Source organism: Suricata suricatta, chromosome 2 (assembly GCF_006229205.1).
Source record: "Suricata suricatta isolate VVHF042 chromosome 2, meerkat_22Aug2017_6uvM2_HiC, whole genome shotgun sequence".
Classification (NCBI taxonomy): Eukaryota; Metazoa; Chordata; class Mammalia; order Carnivora; family Herpestidae; genus Suricata; species Suricata suricatta.
The window spans coordinates 87,713,022-87,731,310 of NC_043701.1; the positions used below are offsets into that span (position 1 = coordinate 87,713,022).

General features: G+C 34.2%; 1 protein-coding gene across 1 annotated transcript in view; it reads right to left on the reverse strand.

The window, feature by feature from the left end:
- Nucleotides 1-2,470: 2,470 nt before the first annotated feature.
- VWDE (von Willebrand factor D and EGF domains) overlaps nucleotides 2,471-18,289 on the reverse strand; it is a 73,481-nt gene continuing 57,662 nt past the window's right edge. The window contains exons 20-30 of the mRNA XM_029957382.1: nucleotides 16,301-16,867; nucleotides 14,829-14,924; nucleotides 14,652-14,747; nucleotides 13,574-13,669; nucleotides 12,735-12,830; nucleotides 11,420-11,515; nucleotides 8,369-8,464; nucleotides 8,169-8,264; nucleotides 6,906-7,001; nucleotides 4,582-4,685; nucleotides 2,471-2,778 (exon numbers count right to left, since the gene is read on the reverse strand). Coding sequence (XP_029813242.1) covers nucleotides 2,764-2,778; nucleotides 4,582-4,685; nucleotides 6,906-7,001; nucleotides 8,169-8,264; nucleotides 8,369-8,464; nucleotides 11,420-11,515; nucleotides 12,735-12,830; nucleotides 13,574-13,669; nucleotides 14,652-14,747; nucleotides 14,829-14,924; nucleotides 16,301-16,867 — 1,454 coding nt within the window. The 3' untranslated portion in view covers nucleotides 2,471-2,763. The remainder of the gene's footprint in view (nucleotides 2,779-4,581; nucleotides 4,686-6,905; nucleotides 7,002-8,168; nucleotides 8,265-8,368; nucleotides 8,465-11,419; nucleotides 11,516-12,734; nucleotides 12,831-13,573; nucleotides 13,670-14,651; nucleotides 14,748-14,828; nucleotides 14,925-16,300; nucleotides 16,868-18,289) is intronic.

Here is an 18,289-nt window from a genome sequence, read left to right on the forward strand (position 1 = left end):
TGCTTCAAATTCTGTGTCTCCCTTTCTCTCTGCCCCTCCCCCCACATTTTCTCCCCCCCCTTCAAAATAAATAAATAAAAAAAATATTGGACAACTCAAACATTTCATTTAAATGTTAACATGAATAAACACAAAATAGGCATGCATATTAAATAAGGTCTACAATCTTAATTCTTTTTGGAGAATGATTACAAAGGAACATTGAAAGATACATATTTTAAAGTACTTTTGCTTTAATTGTTTAGCACTCATTATCTTCAAACTATTATCCAAGTGGATTTTGAATAAAACATTTTAAAGTTAATAAATGTGAAAATGTTAACAAAAAGTAAGGAAAAACTAAATGTCTTCTCCATAAATTTATCAAATTACTTGCTTTTCTAAACTCACATTATATTTCTAAAACATTACTTTCATTTGCATGAGTCATTAGCTTTCATAAGAAGTGCTCTTATATAAAATCTGTAAACCATAGCATTTCTTCATTATTAGCAGCTACAGGCCCATTAAATCTATTATAAATGGATAGTCTACTGATTAATATTGTAATTGTAGCATGGGGTTCTTGGTGTGGATCCAGAAAATATTTATGAAAGATTTAAAAGTGTTGGTTTAGACATTTCAGAACAGATCCTTGAGTGATTATAACTTTTACACTTAAAGAAGGATAAGTTGAAATTTAATTTAATAAGGCTATTGATAAGGTTGCTATGCTGTTATGGAGCAAAGGTGACAGAGATAAATATTAAAATTATGAGTATTTTTATTACATCCATTTTTGTAGGGATTTCAATTCCAATTATTAAATTTTAAAAACTTTATTTTTACCTAGAGTGCATTTTTCTTTCTAATACTTACATTTATTTTTGAGAGAGAGAGAGAAAGAGAAAGAGAGAGAGGGACAGCATGGGTGGGAGAGAAGCAGAGAGAAAAGGAGACACAGAATCTGAAGCAGGCTCTAGGCTCTGAGCTGTCAGCACAGAGCCTGATGCGAAGATCAAACTCATGGACTGTGAGATCATGACCTGGGCGGAAGTCAGATGCCTAACCGACTGAGCCACCCAGACCCCTTCTTGTACTTATATTTTCATAAGAGTGTAAAAATTCAAGTACACATTAATTGTCAAAGGTTTATTTTGTATATATATATCTGTATTGTTTTAAATATAGTGAAATGTTATATTTTCTTCAATTCTTTAAAACTACTTTTCAGCAAATATGAAATAAATTAATATCTCTTTAATTCTGACATTGGATACTATTACTTAAAAGATTTTTCTGAATGTTAGCATTGTTTATTCTAAAAATATTTAACTAATTATAGTTTAAAGATGCTTAGGAGTGCTCAGTATTTCCACTTAAAAGGACAAAATGAGTTCTGTAAACTTGTATGATTTAAAATAGATATACTCAAAGTAAATTAAAAGTATTTTTTGAAAAAGACAGTTGGAGGTCAAATCCAAGTTAAGAGAGGAAAAAATGTATAACTGTAGATAATCTATAATTATTTTTATCTCTGAGACAAATGTTTCAATTATATATGTATATACCTTGTTGACATTATCCACTTCCCCAACAATTAATGCCATTAAATTTTGCTTTCCTTAAGGATTCATTTCTCTTTTGATATTTATAGAAAGATTTGATTTTGTGATAGTTTCTCTCTTATTTCTATACCCAAATAGATCATGGAACCAAAAGAATGGAAAAATGAAACAGACATCTTCACGCCCTTTTTACATGTAAACACAATGACCAAGTAAATCTTCTAAAACCAGAATTTCATTATTTCTTCCACCTTGTCCAGAAAGGGTATAAGTCAGAGAAGCAGAAAGACTGGAGAGGAAAAATAGGCAAAACTAAATATGGTGTTTTTATCATACAAAACTGATGGCTTTATCTCCGGGATGTGGTCCAAAGCCATAAGATGCAGGTTATGTCTCTTGTTAGCTCACTGTTGTCTCCTTGGTACTATGGTCAGTTACTTCTAAGGCTAGCAATACATTTTCTAGAATCCCCTTCTCGGTATGGTTCTCAGTTATGGTTGGTAATAACAAAAGCTTTCTAGAGAGAAAGAAGATGGAAGTGGGAAGTCATTATTTTTTTCAAAGGCATTTACATCAAGATATTTGGATAGATAAAAGATTCACAGGGGCTTCCGAGCAAATTTTCTACAATGACAGCTCGCGACAGTCAGTGGAGTTTTTGAAGATTCTCAAGCATTGCAGCAGCTCCAAGAAGGCTGAAAAACATCGGCTTGGTGCTTTAGGCTAACATCTTCAAGATCAGCCTCTCTGACCTTCAGTAGTTTTTTTCCTAACCTCTACTTCTCCCTCTCCCCACCCTCGCCCCCAACCCTTCCAACAATCCTAAGAGTTTCTAATTCTGCTTTAAATATGTTATATCTGGATATCACATGGCTTCTGTTCTGCTGACTGATCCCTGATGATAAAGACACCAACCATCACTGTAAGGATTGGGAGATACTCAATTTATTAGATAATGTGAATGTCTTGAATATCAAATGCATCATCTCAATATGTAAATATCAAATTACATTTCAAAGTCAGTTCAAATTACCTGAATTTCTTCTTTGCTTTTTTCTAACAATGACAGATAAGACCATTCTACATTTCATTAGTTTCTTCAGTCTTCGAAATAATTTTTAAAATGATGTTCAAATAAACTTTAAGTAGTTATCTTCAACTTTTTCCAAATAAAAATTCCATTCTTAAGACAGGCTTGTGATCCATGTACTTGATATTAATGACGTTGGGTCTGTAGTAAGAAGTGAGAAATCAAGTTTTAATTAATATCAGAAAACCATTTAACCCTTACTCATTGTTTGCTACCTCTTCCTCTCTGACCTAATACATAAAGCTTTTGGTTCTACATTTGCTAGTAAATACCGCTTTCATAAAACTGAGGTGTAATCCAGATCTTATTTATTTATTTACTTTATTTTTTTAATGTTTATTTTTGAGAGAGAGAGAAAGAACACAAACAGGAGAGGGACAGAGAGAGGGAGACCCAGAATCTGAAGCAGACTCCGGGCTCTGAGCTGTCAGCACAGAGCCTGACGCGGGGCTTGAGCCCACAAACCGCAAGATCATGACCTGAGCTGAAGTCGGATCCTTAACCAACTGAGCCACCCAGGTGCCCCCAGATCATATTTAAGTATCAAAATAGTTGTGACTAAATGGAGCTTGGTACTACACCAACTCCACCTTGAAGAAGAATTACATTCAAGAAACACCCATGCTCAATAAAACCAAGTACATTTTTTCCTGATACCCTTCAGGAAAAGACTGTTTTCAATGCATTGCAACATTTCTCTCTAGTCTCTTTCCTCATCCTTTTCCTTCTCCATGGCTCTCTATGCCTGTTTAATGTAATAACCAGTAACAAACTTACATAGTGTTTTTTTTACATACCAGCACGTATGTTAACATATTTAGTCCTTTAACAACCCTATGATTAGGTGTTATTAGCACCACGCTACAGATGAATTAGCTGAGACTTGCTGAAGGTCACAGAGAGAACAAGTTGCAGGGCCAATGCTAAATATAATTAGCAGCCGGGCAGCAAGCTCTGAGGCCTCTCAAAGCCTTTTATCCACCTACCCCTCTTTAGCACCTCTTTTGCCCATTTTTCCTTTCTCTGGGTCCTTTGTTTCTGGCTATTAATTCTCTGTTATTGTTTTCATTGCAATTCTAGCAACTCAACCCAATCACTATCTTCCATTTCTTTTTCCACCCTCACTACCTCAGGCTGCTTGAGGAGGGGCCAGGAAGGTAGGCTGGAAGGGAGCTGGGAGGAGCCAGGGGGGTTCTGTGAATACCCAGTATCCACCAGCTGTAGTTGTTTTCTGCTAAAAAGAAATTTGTTTTTTACCCTATGTTTTGGAGCCAAAGAAATATAAAAAATACATGAAAGCAATGACACCGAGTAACAGAATAAAGCTCGAGTGAGAGTTAAAGTGAAGAATTTGGAAGGCCAGGTTATAGTAAAGCAGGAGATGTTCCTGAGCTAGTCTCTTTTTGTTTTTCTTTGTCTTCCCCGTGACCCTCTGTTCTTTCTTTCCTTGATATGTCTCCAGATGCGATCTGAGAAACATTCCCATTAGTGGGAATGAAGATGATGTGAGAAAGGATTCAAGTAGTAAAGAAATAAAAATAGATTATAGAGAAATCATTTAATCTAGTATGTCAAAGTGGAGTTGAAAGCTTTTGAGCTCATGGGGCTTTCTGTGCCATAAAAATCTCAAATAATACGAAATAATATATGTGTAAAAGCTGCCTTTGAACCAGAGAATTCACATTTTTATTGTTTTAACCATTCTCAAAACAGCTGATCAAATAGGCACTCAATAGCTTTTGTTTTCTGGCTTTCAAACCACAGTATTGTAATGAATTTGTTTTTGTTTGTATTTTCAAAATGGCAAATAGTAAATCCATGCCTGTCTTTTATTTGGAAATCAATGAAAATAAAACAATGACAGATGTCAATTGCTAAGCAAAATATCTGAGTAGATAGCAGATGTCAATATCTAATATTTATTTTGTTTAAAATTTAAAATACCTGTACTTTCTTTTCACATTTCAGTCCAGAATATCCATTGCGACAAGAACACACATTAGGAAATACACATCTGCCTCCATAATGACACTTTTGTTTGCAAATTGCTGGAATATAAAAAAAATTTACAATACCATTCTTTGACACAAATACTTGTGACATATTGTCTTCTGCTGGTCTGAAGCCATTTGGCAACTTGGCCATAAAAAATGACCATAAGATTTTATGAATGACCAATTGCAATCCCATGCTTGTGCTGCCAAAACACACAGACACACATACTCACACACATGAAAAAACAAAACACCCAAAGCTCAACACAACAGTTTCATAATTCTATAAAGATATTATTAAAGCAAACAAAATTTTCATTGGCTACTGTTTAAATAGTGGCTGTATGTTTTTGTTTTCTTTAGAGGAGATTCAAATCAGTAATATAAGATAGTCATAATTTGCTTCTTAATAATTTAGCAAAGATTTAAAAGACACAATGCAGTACTGGCCAATGTATGGAAAACTGACAATTTAATATGCTATCATTGGAAGTGTAATGTGAAGTTTCTATTAGAAACTTCCTAAAGATTTTTACACTAGCAATTTCATCCTCAAATTCTCTTCTCAAGAAATTTAAAAATACCTATATCTATCTCAGTGTACTTCAATATCAGTCTAGTTATCTATCATTTACTTAATCTATCCACCTATATTATCATCTACTTACCTACCCTAGTAATAACTTGTAAATGACTGCAATGTTCAACATAAGGGAAAAATTCAAGTGAGTTATATACAGTGGTATGTATTATATACATATATAATAATTCATTCAAAATTGTTTTGAAGCACATGGAAAATGCACTTAAGTCATATTCAGTGAAAATAAGCATAATATAAAATTATATACAGCTATTTTGGGAGAGGTATCTGCTTCCATAGTTCATACTGAAAACTTGCAAAATTCAAGAAAAATATTCTCTTTGGTATAAGTGCAGCATTTAAAGATTAGGTTTTCATCTGTGCTGCCGCCTGCTGGGCAGGTCGTGCAATGCACAAAGCCCCACAGCTGAGGGAGCACTTTTCACATCGCAGACATCCTAGATTTGCATATTTGTTACAATAGCTTTCCAGCAGATGGCAGTAAGATACCTTGGTCAGATAATGTCAATATTGAGAGTTTCTGGAAGTTGGAAATAAGCATTTGAGAAAGGGGATTTAGAAAATTCACGCAAAAGTGCTGCAAGGTGCACAGATTGCACATCTTCAGGTCGCACTCAGAGTGCCTCGATCCACACTTACTGGGGCACGTTTCCACATTAACGTGCTTTTAATATCTTATCAGTCTCTCTCATGGTCCACAAAGACCTCTCTCCAGAATAAGCAGCCCAAACTCAGGGTGATGGCTGTTTTTTCTAGCATTTTATGACATATAACTTCCAATGAGAATTAGTGATTTTTGAGCAGATATTTCTTAAGTAAGTACTAGAAGTGAATTCCTTGATAATATTTTCCTAAGATGAAAAATGTATAAATTGTAATAGCAGTTGCTAATAAAATACAGTTTAAGAGTCATGAAAATTATATGCAGAATCTGTGATATATGGAAACAAGTATGGTTCATAAGACATTAAAAAGTAGGTCTGGTATTTTTAGTAAAAATACATGGTGATTTTTCCAACTGTATAATTTCAGTTTATGATACACTGGATCACCAGTTTTGAAATGATATAATTATTGATCATTTGAAAATATTTGAGGGGGAGGAGATTTCCAGTTTTCCCCATTAAGCTAATCTTTGTTAATATTTTAACATTATATATGTTAAATTTATGAAAACATCAAGTTTTCATAAATTTCAAAATTAGATAATTGACTTTCCTCAATACACAGAAGACCCATATATGCAAAATTTATAAATAAAACAAAAGGGAAATCTACTAAAATACTAAAATCATAATAAGAATTACTTTTGGGTGGTAGAATCTGGGGCCATTTAGTTTTTGAAACTTTTTAATAGTTTCTATAATTTTCATGACAGATATGTATTTTTCTCACAATATGAAAAAATATTTAAAGTATATATTAAAAACCTTCTTCAGCACATCTGAGAGAACTTCAAAGGCAGCCCACAGACCATAATTTGGAGTTATCTGTATCACACAAAATACTAATATATTTTACCATATTTTCTTTTAAATGGGTATAACAATGAATAAGTTTTCCTCTTATTTCCAAAACCATTTTTTTAATATATAAGTATTCTGGGATTTGTTTTTTCTCTATGATTTCTCCCCACACTATGCCTTGTAAAACAAATTGTGTAGGCTTACGTAGTTGGCACTGCATTCCTTCCCATGTGGTAGGACAGTGGCATATACCAGGAGCCACACATTCACCACCATTTTTACATTTCTGCAAGCAGATAGCTGCAAATAGAAACACAAACAAGTTAAAATTTTAATTTGCTAGTCAAGTATTCACATAAACCACAAAAAGTTTCACTAAAGAAAAAGAGAAGCAGTTAAAAGTGAATGATTCAAAGGAGTTTTTCCCTTAACATTTTATCAAGAACGTTTTCCAATATCATTGCTGATTCTTGACTCAGGTGACTTTGATGGTTGTATCATGTTCCACTGATCGAATGCATCGTGATTTAACTTTCCCTCATTTGTTGGACATTTGTGTTACTTCTTATTTTTCACTTTGACCTATACATTATAATAGCTGCTAATTTTAAAAAGGGGGGGAAATGAAACATTTGCATGAGAGCTGCTATCAACTCAAAAACTAGCCAGACTTGAAAGCAATGGCACTTACTTAGGAAGGTTCTGAATTGGTTGGTCTGAGATGTGGTCAAGGAATCAGTAATTTTTTTAATGAATTATTTTTGTTTTGGGGAGAGGCAGTGTCAGTGGGGGAGGGGCAGAGACAGAGGGGGACAGAAGATCCGAAGCAGGCTCCATGTTGACAGCAGTGAGCTGATGTAGGGCTTGAACTCACAAACCGTGAGATCATGACCTGAACCAAAGTTGGACCCTCAACCCAGGCACCCAGGTGCCCCAGAATCAGTAATTTTTTATACCTTCCCCTGGCCCCTAAAGAGGAAGACAGGACTTAAAGACATGTCATTTATCCTGGCAATCATAGTGGACAGACTGGAAAATACAGTATATCCTCTTTCTCTGCTAACCTGAAAGAATGAATTTAGAGCACTTGGGATTTTACTCTAGTTCACAAAAAAATCCCCTAAAGTAGGAACAAAGAATCAAAAATCAAAACAAAACAAACAAAAGAAAATATCCTATGTAGTAAATTCTGATTGATGTTGGCTTCAGCATTTAAGAGTATTCCTTTAGGGGCACCTGGGTGGCTCAGATGGTTAAGTGTTCGACTTCAGTTCAGGTCATGATCTCACAGGTTCTTGAGTTTGGGTCCCATGTCAGGCTCTGTGCTGACAGCTCAGAGCCTGGAGATTGCTTCGGATTCTGTGTCTCCCTCTCTCTCTGTCCTTCCTCTGCTCATTCTCTCTCTCTTTGATGTTTAAAGCAAATAAACATATAAAAATATTGTTTTAAAAGGAGCATTCCTCTTACGTGTGTTGCATTGTTTCCCTCTCCAACCAGAAGGACAAGAGCAAATATTTGGTCCCACACATTTTCCTCCATTCATGCAAATGGGATCACAGATACCTTAAGGTAAAAGGATGAAATATCAGCCCTCAAATAGCAATAGTTTATCTATTTAATGTGTGTGTTTTACCTGTAGTCAAAAAACACATTTAGTGGCATCTTACTTTTTTGGCATCTCCTACCGGTGTATCCTTCACGACAGGCACACACATTATTTCTCATGCAGCGGCCACCGTTCTTACAGGGAGGGTGACAGATAGCTAAAAGAACACATGGCAGCAATCTGTGAATATTACATATTCAATTATTATATATTACATATTGCATCATGTGCTTGTTATCTATGGGGTCTTAGGCAGAGAAATGTGCTATTAAAATAAAAAAGATGACAACTGGAAGTCCTTAAGACTATCCTTTCTAAATCATAAAATCCAATGCTTGTAGCTTTAAGCAGCTAGTGGATTAGCACAATTTGAAATGTCTTGATGAGGTGTTCATAACAAATGGCATCTTTGGTATTATAGTGCTTAAATCATGAAGCTTATCTTATAATTAACCTTTCTTAGAAGTAAAAAGTAAAATGATCTATCAGAACCAAGAATATAAGTCACAACTTAGCTCAAAATAAGAAATGTACCTATTCCTGTGGAAAACATAAAAATCCCACAATATATCTTATGATTTTTAGAAAATAACTTTTAGCTGACTTTCGAATACCTACTGAGGTCATCAAGGCACAGCTTAGTATGTGACTTATTCCTTTAAAAATTTAGTGAAAAGTCCTTTTAACAATAAATCCTGGCTCTGTTAAGAATATTTATTGGATAACCTTGACTACACTGTACTAGTGTCTTCTGTGTATATGATTCTGCTCCATGGAATTCAGAAGTTAACATTTATCATCCTTTATGAGAAGATTTATATTGCTTCATGTTTCTTCCAGATATGACGATCAAATGCCTTTATTTAAAAAAATAATAGGCAAACCTGCCTGGAAATTTAAAACTTTATTTTTTTCTCGAAATGATAATTAAATGGATTTTAGTTTGTATATTAAAAACAAATGTCAAATTAACTGATTTTGGTAACAAGGCTATTGTAGACTAACTCCCAGTTTTGAATGAGACCCATCCTTAATAACTACTTTCTTTATTTCCAAACAGTTGAAGAAAAAAATCAACTAATTTCAAATGGATTCAAAACTGAAAATGTAGTACTTTATGTATAAGAACAAAATAACTGAATGAATTTAGCAAATGGATAATTTCTAGTCTTTTAGATTGAACCTTTTTTGATTAATGCTTCTGTTCTTTTTCTGGTGTTTATTTGATACTTTTTATAAAAAGTACATTATCTGCTTCATAACCTTAATACAACTTATGATCATAGAACAAAAGGTATTCTTTCTATTTCAAAAACACTGTAGGACGTGACTATGGTTAGACATTTAAAACTAAAACAAAAAGAAAGGGCCAATTTATTATGGGTAACCTTGCTATAATCAACACTCATCCACACCACAAACTTGAGTGTAGAGATAAATACTACATTTATGCAACAAAACAATATGTAAATTAAGTAATATAAAGAGATGCCATAAAACAGGTTTGATTTTGTCTGCTTCTAATCCCATTTTAGGAAAAGGATGTTTAAGAGAAAATCCACCTACATATATGCCTATATATTCTCTAGGCCTCACACATATATTCCATCAGACTCCCAAGTGAGCTACGTGATCCAGCCCCACCCACCATGTGGCATGGACTCATGACATTCAAGGATTTGAAGGAAATAAAATGTAATTACACATCTCTCCAGCGACACATTATAGCCTTGCTTATGAATGGACTAGTTTAACTCTTTCATCATGTCGCTAGTTCAATTTTTATCTTCCTCATTTGAAATCCTATAGAACACACAATGTATGTTCCATATTTTATGCATTTTCTGCCTATTTTTATTCAGTGGCTTCGAATGTGTGTACCACTTTCCCTTCCCACCATTTGGGCTCGGATAGGCTCACAAGAGGATGTGATCAGATAAGAATAAAGATCAAGTTTTTATTTCTCCTCAGTCTTAGATGTAGTAGCTAATTCTAAAACCTTCTAACATATGTTCAATAGATACCTTTTAGTTCAATACTTAATAATTTAGAGATTTCCTCCTTTTCCAGCTATACAGCTGGCACATAAATTTTAGAGGCATTTTCTCATTATATCTTACAGCTACTGCAAGGAGTATGAGAGATATTAGTTTTTATTTGCCTCTTAAATTCTGAGTCAAAGCTATACCTGTAACTCAGAAATATGAGGTTAGACACAGTCACTTGGTTTCCAAGGTTTCCCCTTCCATGGTCTTTACTTCTTCCCATTTCACAAACTGGTTCCTTAAAGGAAATCTTAATTAGAGAAACTCATTTGGTATGCCTGTATTTCAGTGATGGTTTCTTCTCTACCTCAACTGCAACCTAAGAATTCCAGCTAACCTCCAAATAAATGAAATCACCTCAAAGTATAACATGCCCAAAAAAGAATAGGTTTTATGAATTACATTAGGACAGCCTCTGACATGTTTTACTAAAAATCTACTCTGCATTTTGCATAAGTTCAAATAGAAAAAGATGTAGAAAATAGATTTTAAATTTCATTTTTTGACATTAATTCAAGACTGCACTGTCAGCCTCAGGACATACTCATTATTCTGAAAAAATCCATCACATTTCTGTATCAGGAAAAGTACTGGAATAGCAGGACAGGAAGGCGGGGAAATGATGCATCTGTATATCCTGGCATCATCTTGTCCAGTCTTGTGCATAGCTAGGTTTTCACACACGTTTAATAAAGTTAATGGTGAAAGGAACCTGAGGTAATAGGGGGCATTAGATTGACCTTAAGTCAAACATTTTTGCTGTGAGGACAGAAAAAAATGACACCACTGCATGCAACAGACTCCAAGAGAACTTTGCTTATTTGGTTCACACCTCAATCCCACAAAACTGCATGGACAAGTGTCAAAGTTGGGACCCTAATGTATAGTGAGTAAATATAAATATTTTATATAATAACTCATACGTTTCCAGGATCCAGTCATTAAGCAGCCACAATTGTAACATCACAAGAAATAGAGAAAAAAATAGCACCGTCCCCTTTGAGACTTGTCTTGCATTTACTCGTTCTGTTTATGCCTTTTTGTATTCACAAAGAAAGAATAATTACCATTCTGACACTGTGCACCAAAGAATCCATTTGAACAGAAACAAGTGTTTGGCTTATCACAGGAACCACCATTGAGGCAAATGGGGTCACACAAAGCTATTGAACAGCGGGGGGAAGAGAGACCACAAAAGTTTTGTTATTTAAAAAATGAAAGCTGCACTGAAGTACAAAATGGTGCCTAATGAAATATTTTATTTTTACTGCAAGGAAAAGCCATAACCTGTAATTAATCTGACTTTGCCAGACATAAGAGAAATGAAGTAACTGGATAATGGCTTTGAAAGTCTGTTCAGTAAGTTTACAAACAATACCAAGCTAAGAATATGGAAGTTATGATTAGAATTCAGAATGCCCTCTGCAAGCTGAAAACAATGATGGGAAATTAGAAGACATTTCAGCAGCAGTAACTGGACTGTAATCTGCTAAATACATGCGGCCACGTGTGTACCTCTTTAGGTCTCCATCTCAATTCAAATAGGAACACTGGGCTCAAGTCCTAGCACACTCAAAGCATTCTCTGTTTTGGCTTCTTTACTTTTGTTCCTCTTTGAGAGGCACTCCTAAATCCATTTTCTAACTCAAACTTTACCCATCCTCCAAAGTCTACCTCAATACTATTTTCTTCCAAACTGCATTTGCCAGAATGAATTTCTGTTTTCTCTGCTTTCAAGGAACTGTGCATTAACTACATTGCTTATCATAATCCAACTGGTACCAAAGTTGTTTTAAATAATTGTATCCTGTGTCTCCTTCACTAATGACATGCCTCTTGAAGTCAAGGAAAAAATCAAATTGATCTTTGTTTCCCCTTACATCATGCTTCACACATAGTTGGCAAGCTATAAACATTAGGTGAAATTTATGTTGAGAAAAGTCATTAGATCACAATAGATTAAACACAGGTAACTGCAAACATTGGTGGTAAAAAAGTAAGCCTGATACTGTGATAAAGAAGTGGAATAGCATGATGGTGACACTTAACACAGTTGCCTGAATATTTCATGAAAGAGACTGTCTGTGTTGTGATAAAAACAAAAAAAACAAAAAACGGAGAGATTTGAGAAGATGTAACAAAGATTTGTTTCTCTCCACTATAAAAAAAAAAAAGAAGTACTGGTTGGGATGGATAACACTAATGCTGAAGTATCTTCTACAGTCTGATACAAGAGAAAAACAAATACAAATAAAGGATACTTCTATTAAAACTTCATACTAATCAGATTAGTTTAATGCTTTTGGGTGCTGGTTTAGGACATTGGTGCATTTAACTTTTTTTTCTAACTGACTTATTCATTGAAAAAATTTCTGATTTTACCTGTATCACAAGTAGGTCCCGACCAGCCAGGCTTGCACTGACAAATATCTGGTGTAAGACATTCACCTCCATTTTCACAGTGCCTGTTACAAATCACTAAGGTCGTAGAATAAAAATAACAGCAAGCTATATTAGGCTTGGAATTGACCATGTTATTGGGTATTATCTAGGTAGCTTGTAACTCTAATGAGTAAATCCAGAGTGAAAAATAAAAATAACCTATACTTTGGCTTTAAAGGGTCTCCACTTCTGACATTAAGTTATTTTTTTAGTAATAGACTCGGGGTTAGAAGAACATCATTGAGTTGAATAGTAAATAAGAGTTGGCTATTTAAGAAAATTATTAGTTACTAATTAATGAAAATAATTTTAGATATAAATTAGACAAGATAAACTTAAATGCAAATCAAAAAACCGAAATTCTTATTATCTCAAAGAAATGGTCATGGATAGGGTCAAGAAGAGAGTTGTTTCCAAGAACAAACTTCTGTATCTTAATACTGGCACCCCTGGTGATATACAGAATGACAACCATCATAATATATCATAAATGTGTGTTTGGTTTTTAAACATTATTTATTTTTGAGAGAGAGACAGAGACACAGAATCTGAAGCAGACTCAGGACTCTGATCTGTCAGCACAGAGCCCAACGCGGGGCTCAAACTCATGAACTGCAAGATGTTAACTTGAGCCAGAAGTCGATGCTTAACTGAATGAGCCACCCAGGCACCCCAGGAATGTATTTTATTTTAGTGTTTAGGTTTACATTAGCATTAAAGCCATCAGCTATTAAGAGGAGTAATTTCACTACATTAGGCTGCAAGAGAGTTTTGCTTACTTGTTTCACACCTTGGTCCCACAAAACCATAAGGACAAGTGCAGAGATTTCCAGCCAGGCAGGTGCCACCATGTCGACAAGGAGGACTACAATGTTCTGCAGACAGAAGTTAAGCCCTCAAGCAAGAAAATGTCTGTTTATATTTATGAATCATGGCCACAATAAACTCTCTTGTAAAAGCAATTTATAATAAGTGTAGTTTGCTTTTACTATGAAATTTAGTTCTGTGGGATTGATTATACACATTTATACTCTCAAAACACCAACAAATCATCAGCATCAGCTAACTTGTGGCTAGCTGAATGGAAATTGACCATCTTAAGTTTCTTCTGCAAAGTGAGGCTTGGATTTACACATTCCTGCCCTAAAATAGAATATTTCTATATTTCCATAATTATTTTCCTACTATTGATATTGAGTGTTTCTATTAGTTCACTCTGTATTTACTTTAACCTGTTAATTTATACCTTGCCTTGCCATGACAGTATTTAGTGTGGCTCTTAGTTTATTAATAATTATTGATACCATCTGTCAAAGTATATTCTTTAAAATATTATATTAAAAATAAATGTATTTCTTAATATTATCCATTTAAAGAATGTCATCAACTCCCCTCTTAAGATTTCAACCGAAATAATGAAATTATGTATCTATACACATGTTTTAAAAAATCACTTTTTAGGACTCCTTTTCCCATCTAATATCTTCAAATTATTTAGTATTTAGCACTTTCTTGGAGCCATGTTTGATAAGTTGTTCAATAATCAGGTGTCCTTTGCTGGAAGCTAAAATATAGGTAGGGATATGGCACCTTAAAACTAAATCTCCAAAATATTTCTGAAAACAATTTCACCAAGGAGAGATAAAGCTATTACTCTTTGGATGTCTCATTTTTGAAATTGAGGTTTTTAAAATATTCAAATAAATTATTTTTAGAAAACATTAAGAAGACATCCTCCCCAACATTAATAAGTATATATCAGTAAATATACAGTGTAACTGAATTATCTTTTAAAAAAAGCTTTAAAAAACAGTTTTATCTTGGCTCTATTATTTGATTTTTAATTTGAATTATCACCTTCATCACAGGTTGCTCCACCACGCCCTGGGGGACATTCACAAATGTTAGGCTTAATACATTTTCCATGGTTTTTGCAATCAGGATGACATAGAGCTGTGTAAGATAAAGGTCATGTTTTAGAAATATCAATTATCAATTAAATTCATTATGCAACCTAATGAGTTCTATACCTACCAGTTTGGCAGTTAGAGCCAGTGTAACCAGGTTTACATTTGCATATGTTTGGGGCAACACACTCCCTGCTTTTCCCGCATGGGTGTCTACAAATGGCTGCAAAAACCAAGGAAAAAAAGGCTGAGCTGTTGATACAATACATACATGGTGCCCACAGACTGACTTCTAAGAAAAGTAAATTATCTCTGAAATTTGAAAATTTTGATGCTGCTTATTAAAGCAATAACCATGGCATTTATTCATAAAATTATGTTTCCCCTTATATTTGTTTTACTAGTAGAATGACTGAAGAACATGATTAATATGGTCAGAAGGAAGTATCATATGTGGTAACTACTCCCTTAGCAAGACCTGATGTTGAAGATGGCTGCGAACCATAAATGGGATTAGTCTTTTCACAGAGGTCAGTAAAGTTCCAGATACTAATCAGGTAAATGCTGGTAAATCGCAGGAAAAATCAGAATTTCAAAGAGCAAGATACTAGGACCACCAGGATCATAAGTTTACAGGTTTGTATTCCTTAAGAGTCTTTAAGTCCCTTGTACAGTCTAACTATTAGACTTTAATATTTTTCTGAGGTGACCAAAATGTACGTGGTTGTTTTGTTTGTTAATATGGAGTTTTGTATTATAAACATGTAAGTACTGAAAGTTATTATTATCACTATTCCTACAAACCAACAATGTACCTGTCGGTAATATCAAGAACAAAGGAATATCCTATTGCTTAAGTTGGTCTCAAACAAACCAAAACACAAGCAAAACAAAACAATAATAACAAAACAACAACAACAAAAAGAAAAAAGCTTTTTCAGTGTGAAAGCCAAAGATTTGATTTGCATTTAAGAGAACAATACTGATAATTATGAAAAGAAGTAAACACTTCTTTCAAAATTAAAGTGAGGCCCAACTTGCTTTTTCCTCAAGAGCTGGAGGAACTACAGAGAAACCTAGTTTATACAAATAAGCAAATATGCCAGAATTAATAATTTAAAGTGCTAAATGCCCACTGTGAGATGAAAAAAACCCAGATGGCAATGTTACTCATATCCTTATTTTATCTCTTTAGCTGCTTAATGCTAGGAAAGTCAGCCCTCTAAGGTTCTGTGTTCTCATCTGGATGATGGGAAAAATAACACTGAATACATGGAGTCTTTATGGATTATATGACATAATTAATACAGAATGTTTATATAGACCTTGGAACACAGTAGATACTCAAAAACATATTTATATTATATAGTTTATAGTACTACATAATAGAAACATTATTTCTAAAAATAATGCAGGAATACCCATGCTAATTTTTTCTGAAATGTGAAGAGGATATACACAAATAATAAATAAATAAATAGAAATTGGTGAAGTAAGTGGAGTAAATATAAATTAATAAATAGAAAAGCATCTCTTCCTAATTACTTAAATGTAAACTAATTAGTTTTCTTTATATGTTTTGAAGAATGTTCATACTACCTCTGCAATGTATACCATCTCCATAATATCCAAAGGGACATCGTCCACAGCGGAACTGACCATCTGTGGTTGGCACACAGGAAACACCACGAAAACAAAGCGATTCAGCACAAGTTGGTATTTTTGTCCATCCAGGCTTTTCAGGCAAAACAGTTATGGCTCTAGTAACTGATGATGCAAACCCATCCTTAAATTGCGTGTCACCCTGGACAGACCTGTTAATTTGAGAACTGTGCCCTCCTGCCTCTGTTTGGATGGTATTCTGTATGACATCCTTTGCTTCACCATGGGAACTGTTTGGGTTAATGCTTAAAGAACTAGGGTTGTTCACAGAAACTCCCAATTCCTCCAGACTGAGATTTGTACTGATAGTATGATCCACATGTTCAAAACCGGACATCTGATGGGAAATAACTTTCTGTGAATTATTCATTTGAGAGGTAAATGATTTTAATGAGAAGTGTGAGATGTCACTGGTTGTGTTGAAGAACTTGACAGTAGTAGGACCCTGGGTAAAGTTAGCACCAATCAGTGAATGATCTGTTGCTGGTGGTGGAAATTTTATATCTAAGATCCAAAAAAGAAAAAGAAATGTTAGTCACATTTATTAATGTTCTGCTCCCCCCACAGTATTTAATATTAAGTCCTTCATATACTATCTATTGCATGTATACCATTATACTAGAAACAATGTGGTAATAAGAAGTCATCATACAGTTCCTGCCTTCAAGGGATTTATAATCCTTTTGGATACACTAAGAACACAGAATTTAGACATTATAAAAGTTAAAGAACAATAATTAATAATTTTATTTAAGAATTAGAAATAGCCAACAAATGTCACTGACCACTCCATAAACTGAGGCTCGAAGCAACAGAAAGCATAATGTGGTCAATAATACAGACATGTGAGCAACTCATAATGATAATCTGAAGAAAATTTTTATTATATTTTACTTATTTTACTTTATTTTAGTAGGCTTTATGCCCAGTGTGGAGCCCAACACTGGGCTTGAATTCACGACCCTAACATCAAGACCTGAGCTGAGATCAAGAGTTGGATGCTTCACTGACTGAGCCACCCAGAAAATTTTAACTTATACAAACATACTTAGTTTTTAAACTAAGAAATTTGAAATCTTGATGAGACATTAAAAATTGTTTGCAAAATATAAATGATTAAATTGGCTGACGAAAAGATAGAGGAGTTGATAGAATAATTTCCATAAGAGAACAAAAATAATCCAAAGTCACCCCCAAATATGATGCCAGGACAGCTGAGCTAATGGAAAAAAAAATGACCAAATAATCAAGGAAAGACTATTATAAAACTCTCGCAATGCACAGAAAGAAATGAAAACTTTTATAAAGTTGATGAAGTGGCATAATCCTAGAGTCACTATTATTTATGAAAATACACAGCATTTAAGCAAAATACTAGCAAATCAAATGCATCATGTGTAGTTACAGATTACTACATCAAGATGAATAGACTTGTATCTCTTCTAATCGAATTATATTACATAATTACATTATGTAATCACATTATGTAATTTTATCACATAATTACATAATACAGAATGCAATGGAAAATAATGTTAAGAAGTAACTTAATACAATTATCTGTTGAAAACATTCTGAAAAAGTTAGCCTAATGAAGCATTAACATGTGGGGAGCTGCAAAGATTCAGCTGCTTGGCCATTTACTAGCCGGTAATGTCACTCCCTGACGGGAGTTGCAAAAAGAGGCAGGGGAGAGCCACTCCCTGCCAGGAGAAGCCAGAAAAACAAAGATCAATCGCCTACCGCCTACCTGCCGGGTGGTATCAGCCCTTTATGTGCTGTGCTAAAAACTTTAGTTTGTTTCCTCCTTTACTCTAGCTTTGACCCTGTTTCCTAGCAACCGACCTAGGTCAGCTGCCTTGTTCTCCCGCCTAAAAACCTTTATAAGAGACAGTGTTTTCTGAATAAATGAGAAGAGGCTTGATC